At 62.2% G+C, this 15,679-nt stretch overlaps 1 protein-coding gene across 6 annotated transcripts in view; it reads left to right on the top strand.

Moving 5' to 3' along the window:
* Positions 1 to 15,679, top strand: part of PTK2B (protein tyrosine kinase 2 beta) — a 59,758-nt gene that overhangs the window by 24,003 nt on the left and 20,076 nt on the right. For all 6 annotated transcript variants that reach the window (XM_050305909.1, XM_050305908.1, XM_050305907.1 and 3 more), the window contains exons 5-18: positions 1,299 to 1,378; positions 3,168 to 3,230; positions 4,188 to 4,242; positions 5,549 to 5,689; positions 7,533 to 7,607; positions 7,702 to 7,803; positions 9,803 to 9,920; positions 10,993 to 11,032; positions 11,124 to 11,170; positions 11,389 to 11,442; positions 12,729 to 12,823; positions 13,120 to 13,204; positions 14,117 to 14,217; positions 14,303 to 14,418. In XM_050305909.1, coding sequence (XP_050161866.1) covers positions 1,299 to 1,378; positions 3,168 to 3,230; positions 4,188 to 4,242; positions 5,549 to 5,689; positions 7,533 to 7,607; positions 7,702 to 7,803; positions 9,803 to 9,920; positions 10,993 to 11,032; positions 11,124 to 11,170; positions 11,389 to 11,442; positions 12,729 to 12,823; positions 13,120 to 13,204; positions 14,117 to 14,217; positions 14,303 to 14,418 — 1,172 coding nt within the window. The remainder of the gene's footprint in view (positions 1 to 1,298; positions 1,379 to 3,167; positions 3,231 to 4,187; positions 4,243 to 5,548; positions 5,690 to 7,532; positions 7,608 to 7,701; positions 7,804 to 9,802; positions 9,921 to 10,992; positions 11,033 to 11,123; positions 11,171 to 11,388; positions 11,443 to 12,728; positions 12,824 to 13,119; positions 13,205 to 14,116; positions 14,218 to 14,302; positions 14,419 to 15,679) is intronic.

The following is a 15,679-nucleotide window of genomic DNA, read 5'->3' as shown; positions in this document are numbered from 1 at the left end:
TTTGTCACCATCCCTGTCACCATCCCCTTTGTCATCATCCCTGCCACCATCCCTTTTGTCACCCTCCCTGTCACCCTCCCTGTCACCCTCCCTGTCACCATCCCCTGTCACCATCCTTGTCACCATCCTTGCCATCTGTGTCACCATTCCTGCCCTCCACTACCACCATCCCCTGCCACCCTCCCTGCCACCATCCCTGTCACAATCCCTGTCACCATCCCTGCCATCCCCTGCCACCATCCCCTGTCACTATTCCTGCTGCCACCCTCCCTGCCACCCTCCCTGCCACCATCCCCTTTGTCACCCTCCCTGTCACCATCCCCTTTGTCACCATCCCTGCCATCCCCTGCCACCCTCCCTGCCACCCTCCCTGCCACCATCCCTGCCACCATCCCTGCCACCCTCCCTACCACCATCCCCTTTGTCACCTTCCCTGTCACCATGCCCTTTGTCACCCTCCCTGTCACCATCCCCTTTGTCACCATCACTGCCACCCTCCCTGTCACCATCACTGCCACCATCCCCTTTGTCACCATCCCTGCCATCCGTGTCACCCTCCCTGTCACCATCACTGCCACCATCCCCTTTGTCACCCTCCCTGTCACCACCCCCTGTCCACCGTCCTCCCCCGTGCCCTGCCACTGTTCCCACTGCCACCATCCTCTGCCACCGCTCCTGCCACCACCCTGCCACTCGTCCCCCAGCCCCTGCCACTTTTGCCACCTCCCCGTGCCACCATCCCTGTCACCATCCTCCTGCCACCGTCCCCTGGCACTCCTTCACCACTCTGTGTCCCGGGGTGCCCCTGCTGTCCCCACCCGTGTCCCGGAGTGTCCCTGCCCGTATCCTGGGGTGTCCCTGCCCGTGTCCCCGCTGTTCCCGCTGTCCCCACCGTGGCTGAACCGTGTCCCCACTGTCCCTGCCCATGTCCCGGAGTGTCCCTGCCCATGTCCAGGGGTGTCCCTGCCCGTGTCCTGGGGTGTCCCTGATGTCCCTGCCCGTGTCCTGGGGTGTCCCTGCCCGTGTCCCCACTGTCCCCACCCGTGTCCCCACTGTTCCTGCTGTCCCCACCCGTGTCCCGGGGTGTCCCTGCCCTTATCCCGGGGTGTCCCTGCCCATGTCCCGGGGTGTCCCTGCCCATGTCCCCTGCCCTGTCCCGGTGTCCCCGCGCGGCTGAGCCGTGTCCCCACTGTCCCTGCCCGTGTCCCGGGGTGTCCCTGCTCGTGTCCCGGGGTGTCCCTGCCCATGTCCCCTGCCCTGTCCCGGTGTCCCCGCGCGGCTGAGCCGTGTCCCCTCAGCTCCGCAGTGAGTACATGCAGCACTACGCCAGCAAGGTGAGCGAGGGGATGGCCCTGCAGCTCGGCTGCCTCGAGCTCAGGTACGGCCACCGGCCCTCCGTGTGTCCCCAGTGCCCCTCTGTGCCCCCTCGTGTGTCCCCAGTGTCCCTCTGTGTCCCCCCGTGTGTCCCCAGTGTCCTCCTCGTGTCCCTCCGTGTGTCCCCAGTGCCCCTCTGTGCCCCTCCGTGTGTCCCCAGTGCCCCTCTGTGCCCCTCCGTGTGTCCCCAGTGTCCCTCTGTGTCCCCCCATGTGTCCCCCAGTGTCCTCTGTGTCCCTTCGTGTCCCCAGTGTCCCTCTGTGTCCTCCCGTGTGTCCCCAGTGTCCCTCTGTGTCCCCCCGTGTGTCCCCAGTGTCCTCCTCTTGTCCCCCCCGTGTCCCTCCTTCCCTCTGTCCCCCACCAGGTCCATCCCCCCGTGTCCCTTCATGTCCCCTCTGTCCCCTGCCCCTCCATCTCTCCTTCCTTCTGTCCCCTGCCAGGTACGTCTCTCCTGTCCCTTCTTGTCCCCTCTGTCCCTCTGTCCCCTCCCAGGTCTGTCCCTCTGTCCCCTGCCAGGTCTGTCTGTCCCTGTGTCCCCTCTGCCGCCGTGGGGAGGGCTGTGGGGGCTGAGGTCTGGGACCTAGGCGGAGGAGGGACATTCCAGCTCTTCCAGAGGTGCCGCAGGTCTGTGGCAGTGTCAGGGGTCCTGTTTGATATCCCTGTCCTGGGGTCCCTGTTTGATGTCCCTGTCCTGGGGGGTCCTGTTTGGTGTCCTGTCCTGGGGACCCTGTTTGGTGTCACCTGTCCTGGGGGTCCCTGTTTGATGTCCCCGATCCTGTGGTGGGGTCAGGGGGTCCCTGTTTGATGTCCCCATCCTGGGGGTCAGGGGGTCCCTGTTTGGTGTCCCTGTCCTGGGAGGGTCATGGTTGTGTCCTTGTTTGGTGTCCCTGTCCTGGGGGGTCAGAGGGGGGTCCCTGTTTGATGTTCCTGTCCTGGGTGGGGGGTCATGGGTGTCCCTGTTTGGTGTCCCTGTCCTGGGGGGTCAGAGGGGTCCCTGTTTGATGTCCCTGTCCTAGGGCATGGGGTCCCTGTTTGATATCCCTGTCCTGGGGGGGTCATGGGGGTCCCTGTTTGGTGTCCCTGTCCTGGGGGGTCAGAGGGGTCCCTGTTTGGTGTCCCTGTCCTGGGGGTCAGGGGGTCCCTGTTTGACGTCCCTGTCCTGGTGGGGTCAGGGGGTCCCTGTTTGATGTCCCTGTCCTGGGGGGTCAGAGGGGTCCCTGTTTGATGTCCCTGTCCTGGGGGGTCCCTGTTGATGTCCCTGTCCTGGGGGTCAGAGGGGGTCCCTGTTTGATATCCCTGTCCTGGGGGGGGTCAGGAGGGTCCCTGTTTGGTGTCCCTGTCCTGGGGGGGTCAGGAGGGTCCCTGTTTGGTGTCCCTGTCCTGGGGGTCATGAGGGGGGTCCCTGTTTGACGTCCCTGTCCTGGGGGTCCCTGTTGGTGTCCCTGTCCTGGGAGGGTCAGGGTTGTCCTTGTTTGGTGTCCCTGTCCTGGGGGGTCAGGGGGTTCCCTGTTTGATGTCCCCATCCTGGAGGGTCAGGGGGGTCCCTGTTTGATATCCCTGTCCTGGGGGGGTCATGGGGGTCCCTGTTTGGTGTCCCTGTCCTGGGGGGTCAGAGGGGTCCCTGTTTGGTGTCCCTGTCCTGGGGGTGTCAGAGGGGTCCCTGTTGATGTCCCTGTCCTGGGGGGTCAGGAGGGTCCCTGTTTGATGTCCCTGTCCTGGGGGTGTCAGAGGGGTCCCTGTTGATGTCCCTGTCCTGGGGGTCCCTGTTGATGTCCCTGTCCCCCCTCCCACAGGAGGTTCTACAAGGACATGCCCCACAACGCTCTGGACAAGAAATCCAACTTCGAGTTCCTGGAGTGAGTCCATCCCTGGATCCCTCAGCCCATCCCAGCCGTCCTGGGGGGGCTGGGAATGTGCCCCTTGGCCTTCCTCAGCCTCCTGCTCCTCCTCCTCCTCCTCCCAGGGAGCCTACTCTGCTCTTCATCCTCCTCATCCTCTGGCAGTAACTCAGCCTCCCTCTGCTCTTCATCCTCCTCATCCTCCCACTGCTCTTCATCCTCCTCATCCTCCCATGACTCTTCATCCTCCCCATCCTCCCTCACCTCCTCATCCTCCCACAATTCCTCATCCTCCTCATCCTCCCACAGCTCTTCATCTTCCTCATCCTCCCACAGCTCATCCTCCCACAATTCCTCATCCTCCTCATCCTCCCACAACTCTTCATCCTCCTCATCCTCTGGCAGCAACTCAGCCTCCCTCTGCTCTTCATCCTCCCTCGGAGCCTCCTCAGCTCCTCATCCTCCCACAGCTCCTCATCCTCCTCATCCTCCCACTGCTCTTCATCTTCCTCATCCTCCCACAGCTCATCCTCCCACAATTCCTCATCCTCCTCATCCTCCCATGACTCTTCATCCTCCTCATCCTCCCTCAGCTCCTCATCCTCCCACAGCTCCTCATCCTCCCCATCCTCCCACAGTTCCTCATCTTCCTCATCCTCCCTCACCTCCTCATCCTCCTCATCCTCCCACTGCTCTTCATCCTCCCCATCCTCCCACAGCTCCTCACCCTCCTCATCCTCCTCATCCTTCTCATCCTCCTCATCCTCCCACAGCTCTTCATTCTCCTCATCCTCCCACAGCTCTTTATCCTCCCCATCCTCCCCCTTCTCCTCCTCCCCATCCTCCCCCATCTCCTCCCCCTCCTCCTCGGAGGGCACTGAGCCCCTTCCCCCCTCCCCTTCCCCCTCCCCCTTCCCTCGGTGCCCCCCATCCCATCCCCTCCCGGTGACATTCCCGGGATTCTCTGCTCCCCAGGAAGGAGGTGGGGCTGGACCTGTTCTTCCCCAGCCAGATGCAGGAGAACCTCAAGGTGAGGGACACGCGTGTCACACGTGTGTGTGTGTGTGTGTGTGTGTGTCTGATCCCTGTCCCCTCCTCTCTCCCTGATCCCTCTCCACTGTGTGATCCCTCTGTGCTCCCCGATCCCTCTGTGCTGTGTGATCCCTCCCCACTCCCGCTCCCTCTCCGCTGTGTGATCCCTATCTGATCCCTGTCCCTTCCCGATCCCTCTCTCTCCCTGATCCCTCTCCACTGTGTGATCCCTCTGTGCTCCCTGATCCCTCTGTGCTGTGCGACCCCTTCCCACTCCCGCTCCCTCTCCGCGGTGTGATCCCTCCCCGCTCCCCGCTCCCTCTCCGCTGTGTGATCCTTCTCCGATCCCTGTCCCTCCCCGATCCCTCCCTGCTCGCGATCCCTCCCTGCTCCCAATCCCTCTGTGCTCCCCAGTCCCTCTCCGCTGTGTGATCCCCCTGTGCTCCCTGATTCCTCCCTGCTCCCGATCCCTCCCCGCTCCTGATTCCTCTCTGCTGTGTGATCCCTCCCCGCTGTGTCGCTCTCCACTGTGTGATCCCTCTGTGCTCCCCAATCCCTCTGTGCTCCCTGATCCCTCCCTGCTCCCGATCCCTCCCCGCTCTCCCATCCTTCTCCGCTGTGTGATCCCTCCCCACTCCCCGATCCTTCTGTGCTCCCCGCTCCCTCTCCGCTGTGTGATCCCTCTCCAATCCCTGTCCCTTCCCGCTCCTTCTCCGCTCCCCAATCCCTCTGTGCTCCCCGATCCCTCTCCGCTGTGTGATCCCTCCCCACTCCCTCTCCCTCCCCACTCCTGATCCCTCTCCGCTGTGTGATCCCTCCCCGCTCCCTGTCCCTCCCCGATCCCTCCCCACTCCCTGTCCCTCCCCGATCCCTCCCCTCTCCCTCTCCCTCCCCGATCCCTCCCTGCTCCCTGATCCTTCTCCGCGGTGCGATCCCTCCCCACTCCCTGTCCCTCCCCACTCCTGATCCCTCTCCGCGGTGCGATCCCTCCCCACTCCCTGTCCCTCCCCGATCCCTCCCCACTCCCTGTCCCTCCGCTCCTGTCCTCCCCGATCCCTCCTGCTCCCTGATCCTTCTCCGCTGGTGCGATCCCTCCCCGCTCCCTGTCCCTCCCCGCTCTCTGTCCCTCCCCGATCCCTGTCCCTCCCCGCTCCCTGTCCCTCCCCGATCCCTGTCCCTCCCCGATCCCTGTCCCTCCCCACTCCCTGTCCCTCCCCGATCCCTCCCCATTCCCTGTCCCTCCCCGCTCCCGCTGCGTTTCGGCGCGCTGTGTGCGATGTGAGCGCTGTGTGCGGTCCCGGCAGCCGCGGCAGCTGCGGAGGATGATCCAGCAGACGTTCCAGCAGTACGCGCTGCTGCGGGAGGAGGAGTGCGTGCTCAAATTCCTGCACACCCTGGGCACCATCGCCCCCATCGGGCAGGAGACCTTCCAGTGCCAGCTCGTCGTGCGTCCCAATGGGGGGCGGGATATGGGATATGGGATATGGGATATGGGATATGGGATATGGGATAGGGAGTGCGTGCTCAAATTCCTGCACACCCTGGGCACCATCGCCCCCATCGGCCAGGAGACCTTCCAGTGCCAGCTCGTCGTGCGTCCCCAGGGATATGGGATATGGGATATGGGATGTGGGATGTGGGATAGGGGGTATGGGATACGGGATAGGGGATGTGGGATGTGGGATATGGGATAGGGAGTGCGTGCTCAAATTCCTGCACACCCTGGGCACCATCGCCCCCATCGGGCAGGAGACCTTCCAGTGCCAGCTCGTCGTGCGTCCCAATGGGGATCTGGGATGTGGGATGTGGGATATGGGATATGGGATATGGGATATGGGATATGGGATAGGGAGTGCGTGCTCAAATTCCTGCACACCCTGGGCACCATCGCCCCCATCGGCCAGGAGACCTTCCAGTGCCAGCTCGTCGTGCGTCCCCACGGGATGTGGGATATGGGATGTGGGATATGGGATGTGGGATATGGGATATGGGATCTGGGATGTGGGATATGGGATGTGGGATGTGGGATGTGGGATACAGGGTGCGTGCTCAAATTCCTGCACACCCTGGGCACCATCGCCCCCATCGGCCAGGAGACCTTCCAGTGCCAGCTCGTCGTGCGTCCCCACAGGGATATGGGATACGGGATATGGGATATGGGATATGGGATGTGGGATATGGGATACGGGATAGGGGATATGGGATATGGGATAGGGGATATGGGATAGGGAGTGCGTGCTCAAATTCCTGCACACCTTGGGCACCATCGCCCCCATCGGGCAGGAGACCTTCCAGTGCCAGCTCGTCGTGCGTCCCCACGGGATGTGGGATATGGGATGTGGGATACGGGATAGGGGATGTGGGATGTGGGATGTGGGATATGGGATACAGGATGTGGGATAGGGGATAGGAGATGTGGGATGTGGGATATGGGATAGGAGATGTGGGATGTGGGATATGGGATATGGGATGTGGGATACTGGATGGGGATGGGATGGGATGGCACGGGATGGGATGGGATGGAAGGTATGGATGGGATGGAATGATGGGATGGAATGGGATACAGGGATGGGATGGGATAGGATGGGATGGGATATTATGGGATGGGAAGGGATGGGATATTATGGGATGGGAAGGGATGGGATGGGATGGGATGGGATGGGATGGGATGGGATAGGATGGGATGGGAAGGGATGGGAAGGGATGGGATGGGATGAGGGATGGGATGGGATGGGATATATGGATGGGATGGGATGGAATGGGATGGGATGGGATGGGATGGGAAGGATGGATATTATGGGATGGGAAGGGATGGGATATGGGATGGGAAGGATGGGATGGGATGGGATATTATGGGATGGGATGGGATGGGATACAGGGATGGGATGGGATGGGATGGGATGGGCATGCGATGGGATGGGATGGGATGGGATGGGATGGGATACAGGATGGATGGGATGGGATGGGATGGGATTATGGGATATTATGGATGGGAAGGGATGGAAGGATGGGATGGGATGGGATGGGATGGGATATTATGGGATATTATGGGATGGGAAGGGAAGGGAAGGGATGGGATGGGATGGGAAGGGATATTATGGGATAGGAAGGGATGGGATGAGAAGGGATGGGATATTATGGGATGGGAAGGGATATTATGGGATGGGAAGGGATGGGATGGGATATTATGGGAAGGGATGGGATATTATGGGATGGGATGGGATATTATGGGATGGGAAGGGATGGGGTGTCTCCGGGCATGCCCCTGACCCCCACGTGCCCCCGCAGCAAGGGTGGAACATCGCGGTGGATCTGGTGATCGGCCCCCAGGGCATCCGGCAGGTCACCGGCAAGGACACCAAGGTGGGGGCGCCGGGATCGCCGGGGCATTCCTGGGATTCCTGCTCCGGAACCGGGGCCTGAATCCCACCCTGGGGCTCTGCCCCCCCGTCCCCAGCCCACGGTCCTGGCGGAATTCCGGAACATCACGTCCATCCGCTGCTCCAGGGCCGAGGAGGGGCGGGCGCTGCTGCACCTGGGGCTCAGCGGGACCCCCTCGGTGAGCACAGGGGATACCGGGAATGGGGGGAGGATGGGGATACCGGAAATGGGGGAGGATTGGGGATAGCGGGAATGGTGGGAGGATTGGGGATACCGGGAATGGGGGAGGATGGGGATACCGGGAATGGTGGGAGGATTGGGGATACCGGGAATGGGGGGAGGATTGGGGATACCGGGAATGGGGGGAGGATTGGGGATACCGGGAATGGTGGGAGGGATTGGGGATAGCGGGAATGGCGGGAGGATTGGGGATACCGGAATGGTGGGAGGATGGGGATACCGGAATGGTGGAGGATTGGGGATACCTGGGAATGGTGGAGGATTGGGGATACCGGGAATGGCGGGAGGATTGGGGATACTGGGAATGGTGGGAGGGATTGGGGATACCGGGAATGATGGGAGGGATTGGGGATACCGGGAATGATGGGAGGATGGGGGATACCGGGAATGATGGGAGGGATTGGGGATACCAGGAATGATGGGAGGATTGGGGATACCAGGAATGATGGGAGGATTGGGGATACTGGGAATGGCAGGAGGATTGGGGATACCAGGAATGGTGGGAGGATTGGGGATACCGGAAATGATGGGAGGGATTGGGGATACCGGAATGATGGGAGGGATTGGGGATACTGGGAATGGCGGGAGGGATGGGGATCCTGGGAATGATGGGAAGGATTGGGGATACCGGGAATGCCGGGAGGATTGGGGATACCTGGGAATGGTGGGAGGATTGGGGATACCGGGAATGATGGGAAGGATTGGGGATACCGGGAATGGTGGGAGGATTGGGGATCCCGGGAATGGTGGGAGGGATTGGGGATCCTGGGAATGATGGGAGGGATTGGGGATACCGGGAATGGTGGGGGGATTGGGGATACCGGGAATGATGGGAGGGATTGGGGATACCGGGAATGATGGGAGGGATTGGGGATACCGGGAATGGTGGGAGGGATTGGGGATACTGGGAATGCCGGGGGGACTGGGGATACCGGGAATGATGGGAGGATTGGGGATACCGGGAATGGCGGGAGGGATGGGGGATACCGGGAATGGGGGGAGGATGGGGGATACCGGGAATGGTGGGAGGGATTGGGGATCCTGGGAATGCCGGGCGGGAGTGCAGGGATTGGGGGTCCCCCGGTGAGGATAGGGGGATCCCGGGAATGCCGTGTCGCCCTGGGAATGCCGGGATGCGGGAAGGGAAATGCCCTCGGGATGAGGGTGGGAAAAGCGGGATGGGGAGAGCTGCTGCTCACCCTGCCTGCCCTGGGATGGGGTGGGATGGAATGCAGGGATGGGATGGGATGGGATGGGATGGAATGGGATGGGATGGGATGGGATGTCATGGGGATGGAGTGGGATAGAGTTGGGTGGGATGTTATGGGAATGAAGTGGGATATATGGGGATGGGATATATGGGATGGGATTGATTGGGATGGGATGGGATGGATTGGATTGGGATGGGATGGGATGGATTGGGATGAGATGGGGTTGGGTAGGATGGGATGGGATGGGATAGGATGGGATGGGATGGATGGGATGGGATGGGATGGGGTTGGGTGGATGGCATGGGATGGGATTGGGTGGGATGTCATGGGGATGGGTGGGATGGGATTGGGATGGGATGAGGGTGGGATGATTAGGTGGGGATGGGATGGATTGGGATGGGATGGGGTTGAGTGGGATGTCATGGGGATGGGGTGGGATGGGCTGAAGGTGGATGGGATGGGATGTGGGTTTGGTGGATGAGATGGCTGGGTGGGATGGGATGAGGTTGGGTGATGTTATGGGGATGGGATGGATGGGATGGGATGGGATGGGATGGGATGGGATGGGATTGGGTGGGATGTTATGGGGATTGGGTGGGATGGGATGGGATGGTTTGGGTAATGTGATGGGATGGATGGGGTTGGGTGGATGTCATGGGATGGGGTGGGATGGGGCTGGGTGGGATGTTACAGGGCTCATCCGTGCCCCCATTCCCGCTGTCCCAGTCCCTGAGCATCCAGACGGCGTCGGTGGCCGAGGCGGAGAACATGGCCGAGCTCATCGACGGCTACTGCCGCATCCAGGGGGGCTCCCACGGCTCCCTCCTGCTCTGCCCCGGGAAAGGTGGGGACACAGAGACCCCACGGAACAACGGGACACGGAATGGGAATGGCGTGGGATGGGGTGGGGTGGGATGGGATACAGGGATGGGATGGGATGGGATGGGATGGGATGGGATGGGATGGGATGGGATACAGGATGGGATGGGATGGGATGCAGGATGGGATACAGGGATGGGATGGGATGGGATGGGATACGATGGGATGGGATACAGGGATGGGATGGGATGGATAGGATGGGATACAGGGATGGGATGGGATGGATACAGGGATGGGATGGGGATAGGATGGGATGGGATGGGATGGGATGGGATGGGATGGGATACAGGATGGGATGGGATGGGATGGGATGGGATACAGGATGGGATGGATACAGGGATGAGATGGGATGGGATGGGATGGGATAGGATGGGATGGGATAGGATGGGATGGGATGGGATGAGGGATGGGATGGATGGATGGGATGGGATGGATGGGATGGGATGGGATTGGAATAACAGGATGGGGATGGATGGAGGAATGGAGATGGGATGAGGATGGAAGATAGTGGATGGATGCAATGGAGTGGAATGAGCGTGGGATGGTGATGGAATGGGATGAAGTGACATGGGAGATAGGGATTGGGCTGTAGGATGAGGCTGGGATGGAGATGGATGGGATGGGATAGGATGGATGGGATGGAGATGGGATGGATGGATGCAGTTGAATGAGCACATGGATGGGATGGGATGCAGTGACATGGAGATGAGGATTGGGCTGGGATGAGGCTGGGATGCAATGGATGGATGGATGAGGCTGGGATGGGGGATGGATGGGATGGGATGGGATGGGATGGGATGGGGATGGGATGGGATGAGGGCTGGGATGGGGATGGAGTGTCTCCCCCCAGTGCTCCCCCCCAGCCCTTTTCCAGTCTCTCCACGGCCACCATTCCCACTTAGATCCACCCTCCACTCCACCCTGGGGGGCCCCTAGACCCCCAAATCCCCCCCTGCCGCTGTTCCCAAGGCTCTGGGGGGCGCCCAGCCCCGGGTGTGGGGTGTGGGGGGTGTGACAGGTCCGTGTCCCCTCCGCAGAGCGGGAGAAGAGGATGAGCCTCCCGCAGCTCCCGGCTCCGTGAGTGATCCCAGCCCCTTTCCCGGCATTCCCAGAGCCCCGCTGTGGGGCCGGGAACGCCCTTCCCGACCCCCCCCTTCCCGCCCCACAGGCCCCTGGGGGACAGGCGTTCCACGCAGTCCGACAGCCTCGGAGGGGGTGAGTCCGGGGGGGGACAGGAAAAGATCCCTGAGGATCCCCGGAGTGAGGATGGGGGGCATGGAAAAGATCTGAGGACCTCCGGGGAAGAGAGGGTGGGCCAAGGGAATCCCGGCATCCTGACTGCCTGGGAATGCTGGAAGATCCTCCCCCCCAAACCCATCCCATCCCCACCGAGCTTCCCAACCCCCTTTTTTTTCCCGGGTTTTCCCCCCCAGATTCCGACATTTACGCCGAAATCCTGGATGAGTCCTCGGGGTCCAGGTCTGCAGGTGGGTCCTGTCCCGGGGGGTCCATCAGGAAATCCCCCTGCCCATTCCCAGATTCCCAGCCCATCCACAGAAACCCCCTCTGGAAGCTCCTGAGGGAGCAGGGATGGATCCCGTGGGAGCATCCATAGGGCAGGATCCAGGGATCCCCTTGATCCAGGGATGGATCCCATGGGAGCATCTGTGGGGCAGAATCCATGGATCTCCTTGATCCAGGGATGGATCCCATGGGAGCATCCATAGGGCAGGATCCAGGGCAGGATCCCCTCGATCCAGGAGTAGATCCCACGGCCCCCGGGGCAGGATCCACGACCCCTTGAAGGGTTGGTGAGCAGGGATAAATCCTGCTTATCCCGGGGGCTGTTTCCCATGGAAAGGGCCAGGATTTGGGGATCTGGCTCAGCCCCCCATTCCCCTCTCCCGGGTGGGATTTGGGGATCTGGCTCCGCCCCCCATTCCCCATCTCCCGTGTGGGATTTGGGGATCTGGAATGGCCCCCCATTCCCCTCTCCCGAGTGGGATTTGGGGATCTGGCTCCGCCCCCCATTCCCCTCTCCCACGTTCCCCATGGAAGGGGGCCGGGATTTTGGCCAGGATTTGGGGCTCTGGAATGGCCCCCCATTCCTCTCTCCCACTTTCCCCATGGAAGGGGAAGGGGCCGGGATTTGGGGATCCGCATTCCTCCGGTCCCACGTCCCATGGAAGGAAGGGCCGATCTGGGCCCGATTCGCTCTGGCTCTGCCTCCATCCCCCTGTCCTCTCCCATGGAAGGGGAGGGCTGGGATTTGGGCAGGATTTGGGGCTCTGGAATGGCCCCCCATTCCTCTCTCCCACGTCCCCCATGGAAGGGACAGGGATTTGGGCCGGGATTTGGGGCTCTGGCTCGGCCCCCCATTCCCCTCCCCCGTGTGGGATTTGGGGCTCTGGCTCTGCCCCCCATTCCTCTCTCCCACGTCCCCATGGAAGGGAGGACAGGGACTGGGGCTCTGGCTCGCCCCATCCTCCTGTGGGATTTGGGGATCTGGCTCCGCCCCCCATTCCCCTCTCCCGCGTTCCCCATGGAAGGGGAAGGGGCCGGGATTTGGGGATCTGGCTCTGCCCCCCATTCCTCTCTCCCACGTCCCCCATGGAAGGGACAGGGGCCGGGATCTGGGCCGGGATTCAGGGCTCTGGCTCTGCCCCCCATTTCCCTGTCCCTCGTTCCTCATGGAAGGGAATGGGGCCAGGATCTGGGCCGGGATTCGGGGCTCTGGCTCTGCCCCCATCCCCCCGTGCCGCGTTCCCGGCAGGGCAGTGCGGGATCCGTCGGGAGGCGGTGACGCTGGGCAGGATCCTGGGGGAAGGATTCTTTGGAGAGGTCTACGAGGGGCTCTACAACACCCCGGTGAGACCCCCAGCCCTCCCGGCGCTGGGAAAACCCGGGATCAGCATTCCCGAGCCTTCTCCCCGTCCCCGGGATGAGCATTCCCGACCCTTCTCCCTGCCCTCGGGATCAGCATTCCCGACCCTTCTCCCCGCCCCCGGCATGAGCATTCCCGACCCTTCTCCCCGACCCCGGGATGAGCATTCCCTGCCCCGGGATGAGCATTCCCACCCCCGGGATGAGCATTCCCGACCCCGGGATGAGCATTCCCTGCTCCCGGGATGAGCATTCCCGATCCTCCTCCCCGCCGCACGCAGGACGGGGAGCGGCTCAGCGTGGCGGTGAAGACCTGCAAGCAGGACTGCAGCCCGGAAAACAGGGAGAAATTCCTGAGAGAAGCAGGTATCCCGGGAATGCCGCCGCCCTGAGCCTCGGGAAGAGCCGCGGCGTTCCCCAGGGATCACCCCTCTCGGGGGGGCTGGTGGAGATCCCTAAAAACCAGGAGCTCCTTGGGGGATATCCTAGGGAATTCCTCCTGCTCTGTCTCCAACCCCAGGGATGGGGATTGGGAATCACCCTGGGATGGGGATTGGGGATCACCCTGGGATTGGGATTGAGAATCACCCTGGGATGGGGATTGGGGAACACTCCTGGATTGGGATTGGGGATCACCCCTGGGATGGGGATTGGGGATCACCCCGGGATTGGGGATCACCCTGGGATGGGGATTGGGGATCACCATGGGATTGGGATTGGGAATCACCCTGGGAGTGGGATTGGGAATCACCCTTGGAGTGGGATTGGGAATCACCCTGGAATTGGGATTATGGGATCAGCCATGGATGGGGATTGGGGATCACTCCAGGATTGAGATTGGGAATCACGCTGGGATTGGGATTAGGAGTCACCCAAGGATGGGGATTGGGGATCACCCTGGGATTGGGATTGGGGATCACCCTGGGATGGGGATTGGGGATCACCCTGGGATTGGGATTGGGATCACTCTGGAATTGGGAATCACCCTGGGACTGGGATTTGGGATCACCCTGGGATGGGGATTGGGGATCACTCTGGAACTGGGAATCACCCCAGGATAAGGATTTGAGGTTCACCCCGGGATGAGGATTGGGGATCACCCCGGGATGGGTATTGGGGATCACCCCAGGATAGGGATTGGGGTTCACTCCAGGACAGGGATTGGGGATCACCCTGGGATGGGGATTGGGGTTCACCCTGGGATGGGGATTTGGGGATCACCCCGGGACGGGCTGTGGGGTCCCCGGACGTGCCCCCATCCGTCCCCGTGCCCCGCAGTGCTGATGAAGAAGCTGGACCACCCGCACATCGTGAGGCTCATCGGCATCGCCGAGGACGAGCCCACCTGGATCGTCATGGAGCTCTATCCCTACGGGGAGGTGGGTGGGGCACCCCAACCCCCCCAATCCCCCGTTTTTGGGGCCCACGCCGGTCCCTGATCCCGGTGGGAATGCTGTGTCACAGCTGGGGCGGTACCTGGAGCAGAACCGGCCGTGCCTGGCGGTGCCCACGCTGGTGCTCTACGCCCTGCAGGTCAGCAAGGCCATGGCCTACCTGGAGGCCATGAGCTGCGTCCACAGGTGGGTGCCGTGGGGTGGGATCCATGGGAATGGGCTGGGATCCATGGGAATGGGCTGGGATCCATGGGAATGGGCAGGGAGCTGCTGGGATGGGCTGGGATCCAAGGGATGATGGGCCATGGCCTACCTGGAGGCCAGCAGCTGTGTCCACAGGTGGGTGCTGTGGGGTGGGATCCATGGGAATGGGCTGGGATCCAGGGGATGGGCTGGGATCCACCAGGATGGGCTGGGATCAACGGAATGGGCTGGGATCCATGGGGAATGGGCTGGGAGCTGTTGGGATGGGCTGGGATCCAGGGGATGATGGACCATGGCCTACTGGAAGCCATGAGCTGCGTCCACAGGTGGGTGCCGGGGGATTGGATCCATGGGATGGGCTGGGATCCAGGGGGATGGGCTGGGATCCAGGGGATGGGCTGGGATCCACCGGATGGGCTGGGATCCAGGGGAATGGGCTGGGATCCATGGGAATGGGCTGGGATCCACTGGGATGGGCTGGGGTCCACAGGGATGGGCTGGGATCCAGGGGGAGATGGATTGGGATCCATGGGAATGGGCTGGGAGCTGCTGGGATGGGCTGGGATCCAGGGGATGGGCTGGGAGCTGCTGGGATGGGCTGGGATCCAGGGGATGGGCTGGGAGCTGTTGGGATGGGCTGGGATCCAGGGGATGATGGGCCATGGCCTACCTGGAGGCCATGAGCTGCGTCCACAGGTGGGTGCTGTGGGGTGGGATCCATGGGAATGGGCTGGGATCCATGGGAATGGGCTGGGATCCAGGGGGAATGGACTGGGAGCTGTTGGGATGGGCTGGGATCCAGGGGATGATGGGCCATGGCCTACCTGGAGGCCATGAGCTGTGTCCACAGGTGGGTGCTGGGGGGTGGGATCCATGGGAATGGGCTGGGATCCATGGGAATGGGCTGGGATCCAGGGGATGGGCTGGGATCCACCAGGAATGGGCTGGGATCCATGGGAATGGGATGGGATCCACCAGGGAAATGGGCTGGGATCCAGGGGATGATGGGTCATGGCCTACCTGGAGGCCAGCAACTTCATCCACAGGTGGGTGCCGTGGGATTGGAGCTGCTGGGATCCATGGGAATGGGTTGGGATCCACAGGAATGGGCTGGGAGCTGCTGGGATGGGCTGGGATCCAGGGGATGGGCGGGGATCCACGGGGATGGGCCATGGCCTACTGGAAGCCATGAGCTGCGTCCACAGGTGGGTGCCGGGGGATTGGATCCATGGGAATAGGCTGG

This window comes from Myiozetetes cayanensis, unplaced genomic scaffold (genome assembly GCF_022539395.1).
Source record: "Myiozetetes cayanensis isolate MyiCay16 unplaced genomic scaffold, myiCay2020 scf102, whole genome shotgun sequence".
In the NCBI taxonomy this organism is placed as follows: domain Eukaryota; kingdom Metazoa; phylum Chordata; class Aves; order Passeriformes; family Tyrannidae; genus Myiozetetes; species Myiozetetes cayanensis.
Note: the sequence above shows the minus strand (reverse complement) of the source record. Positions and strands in the feature narration are given on the sequence as shown.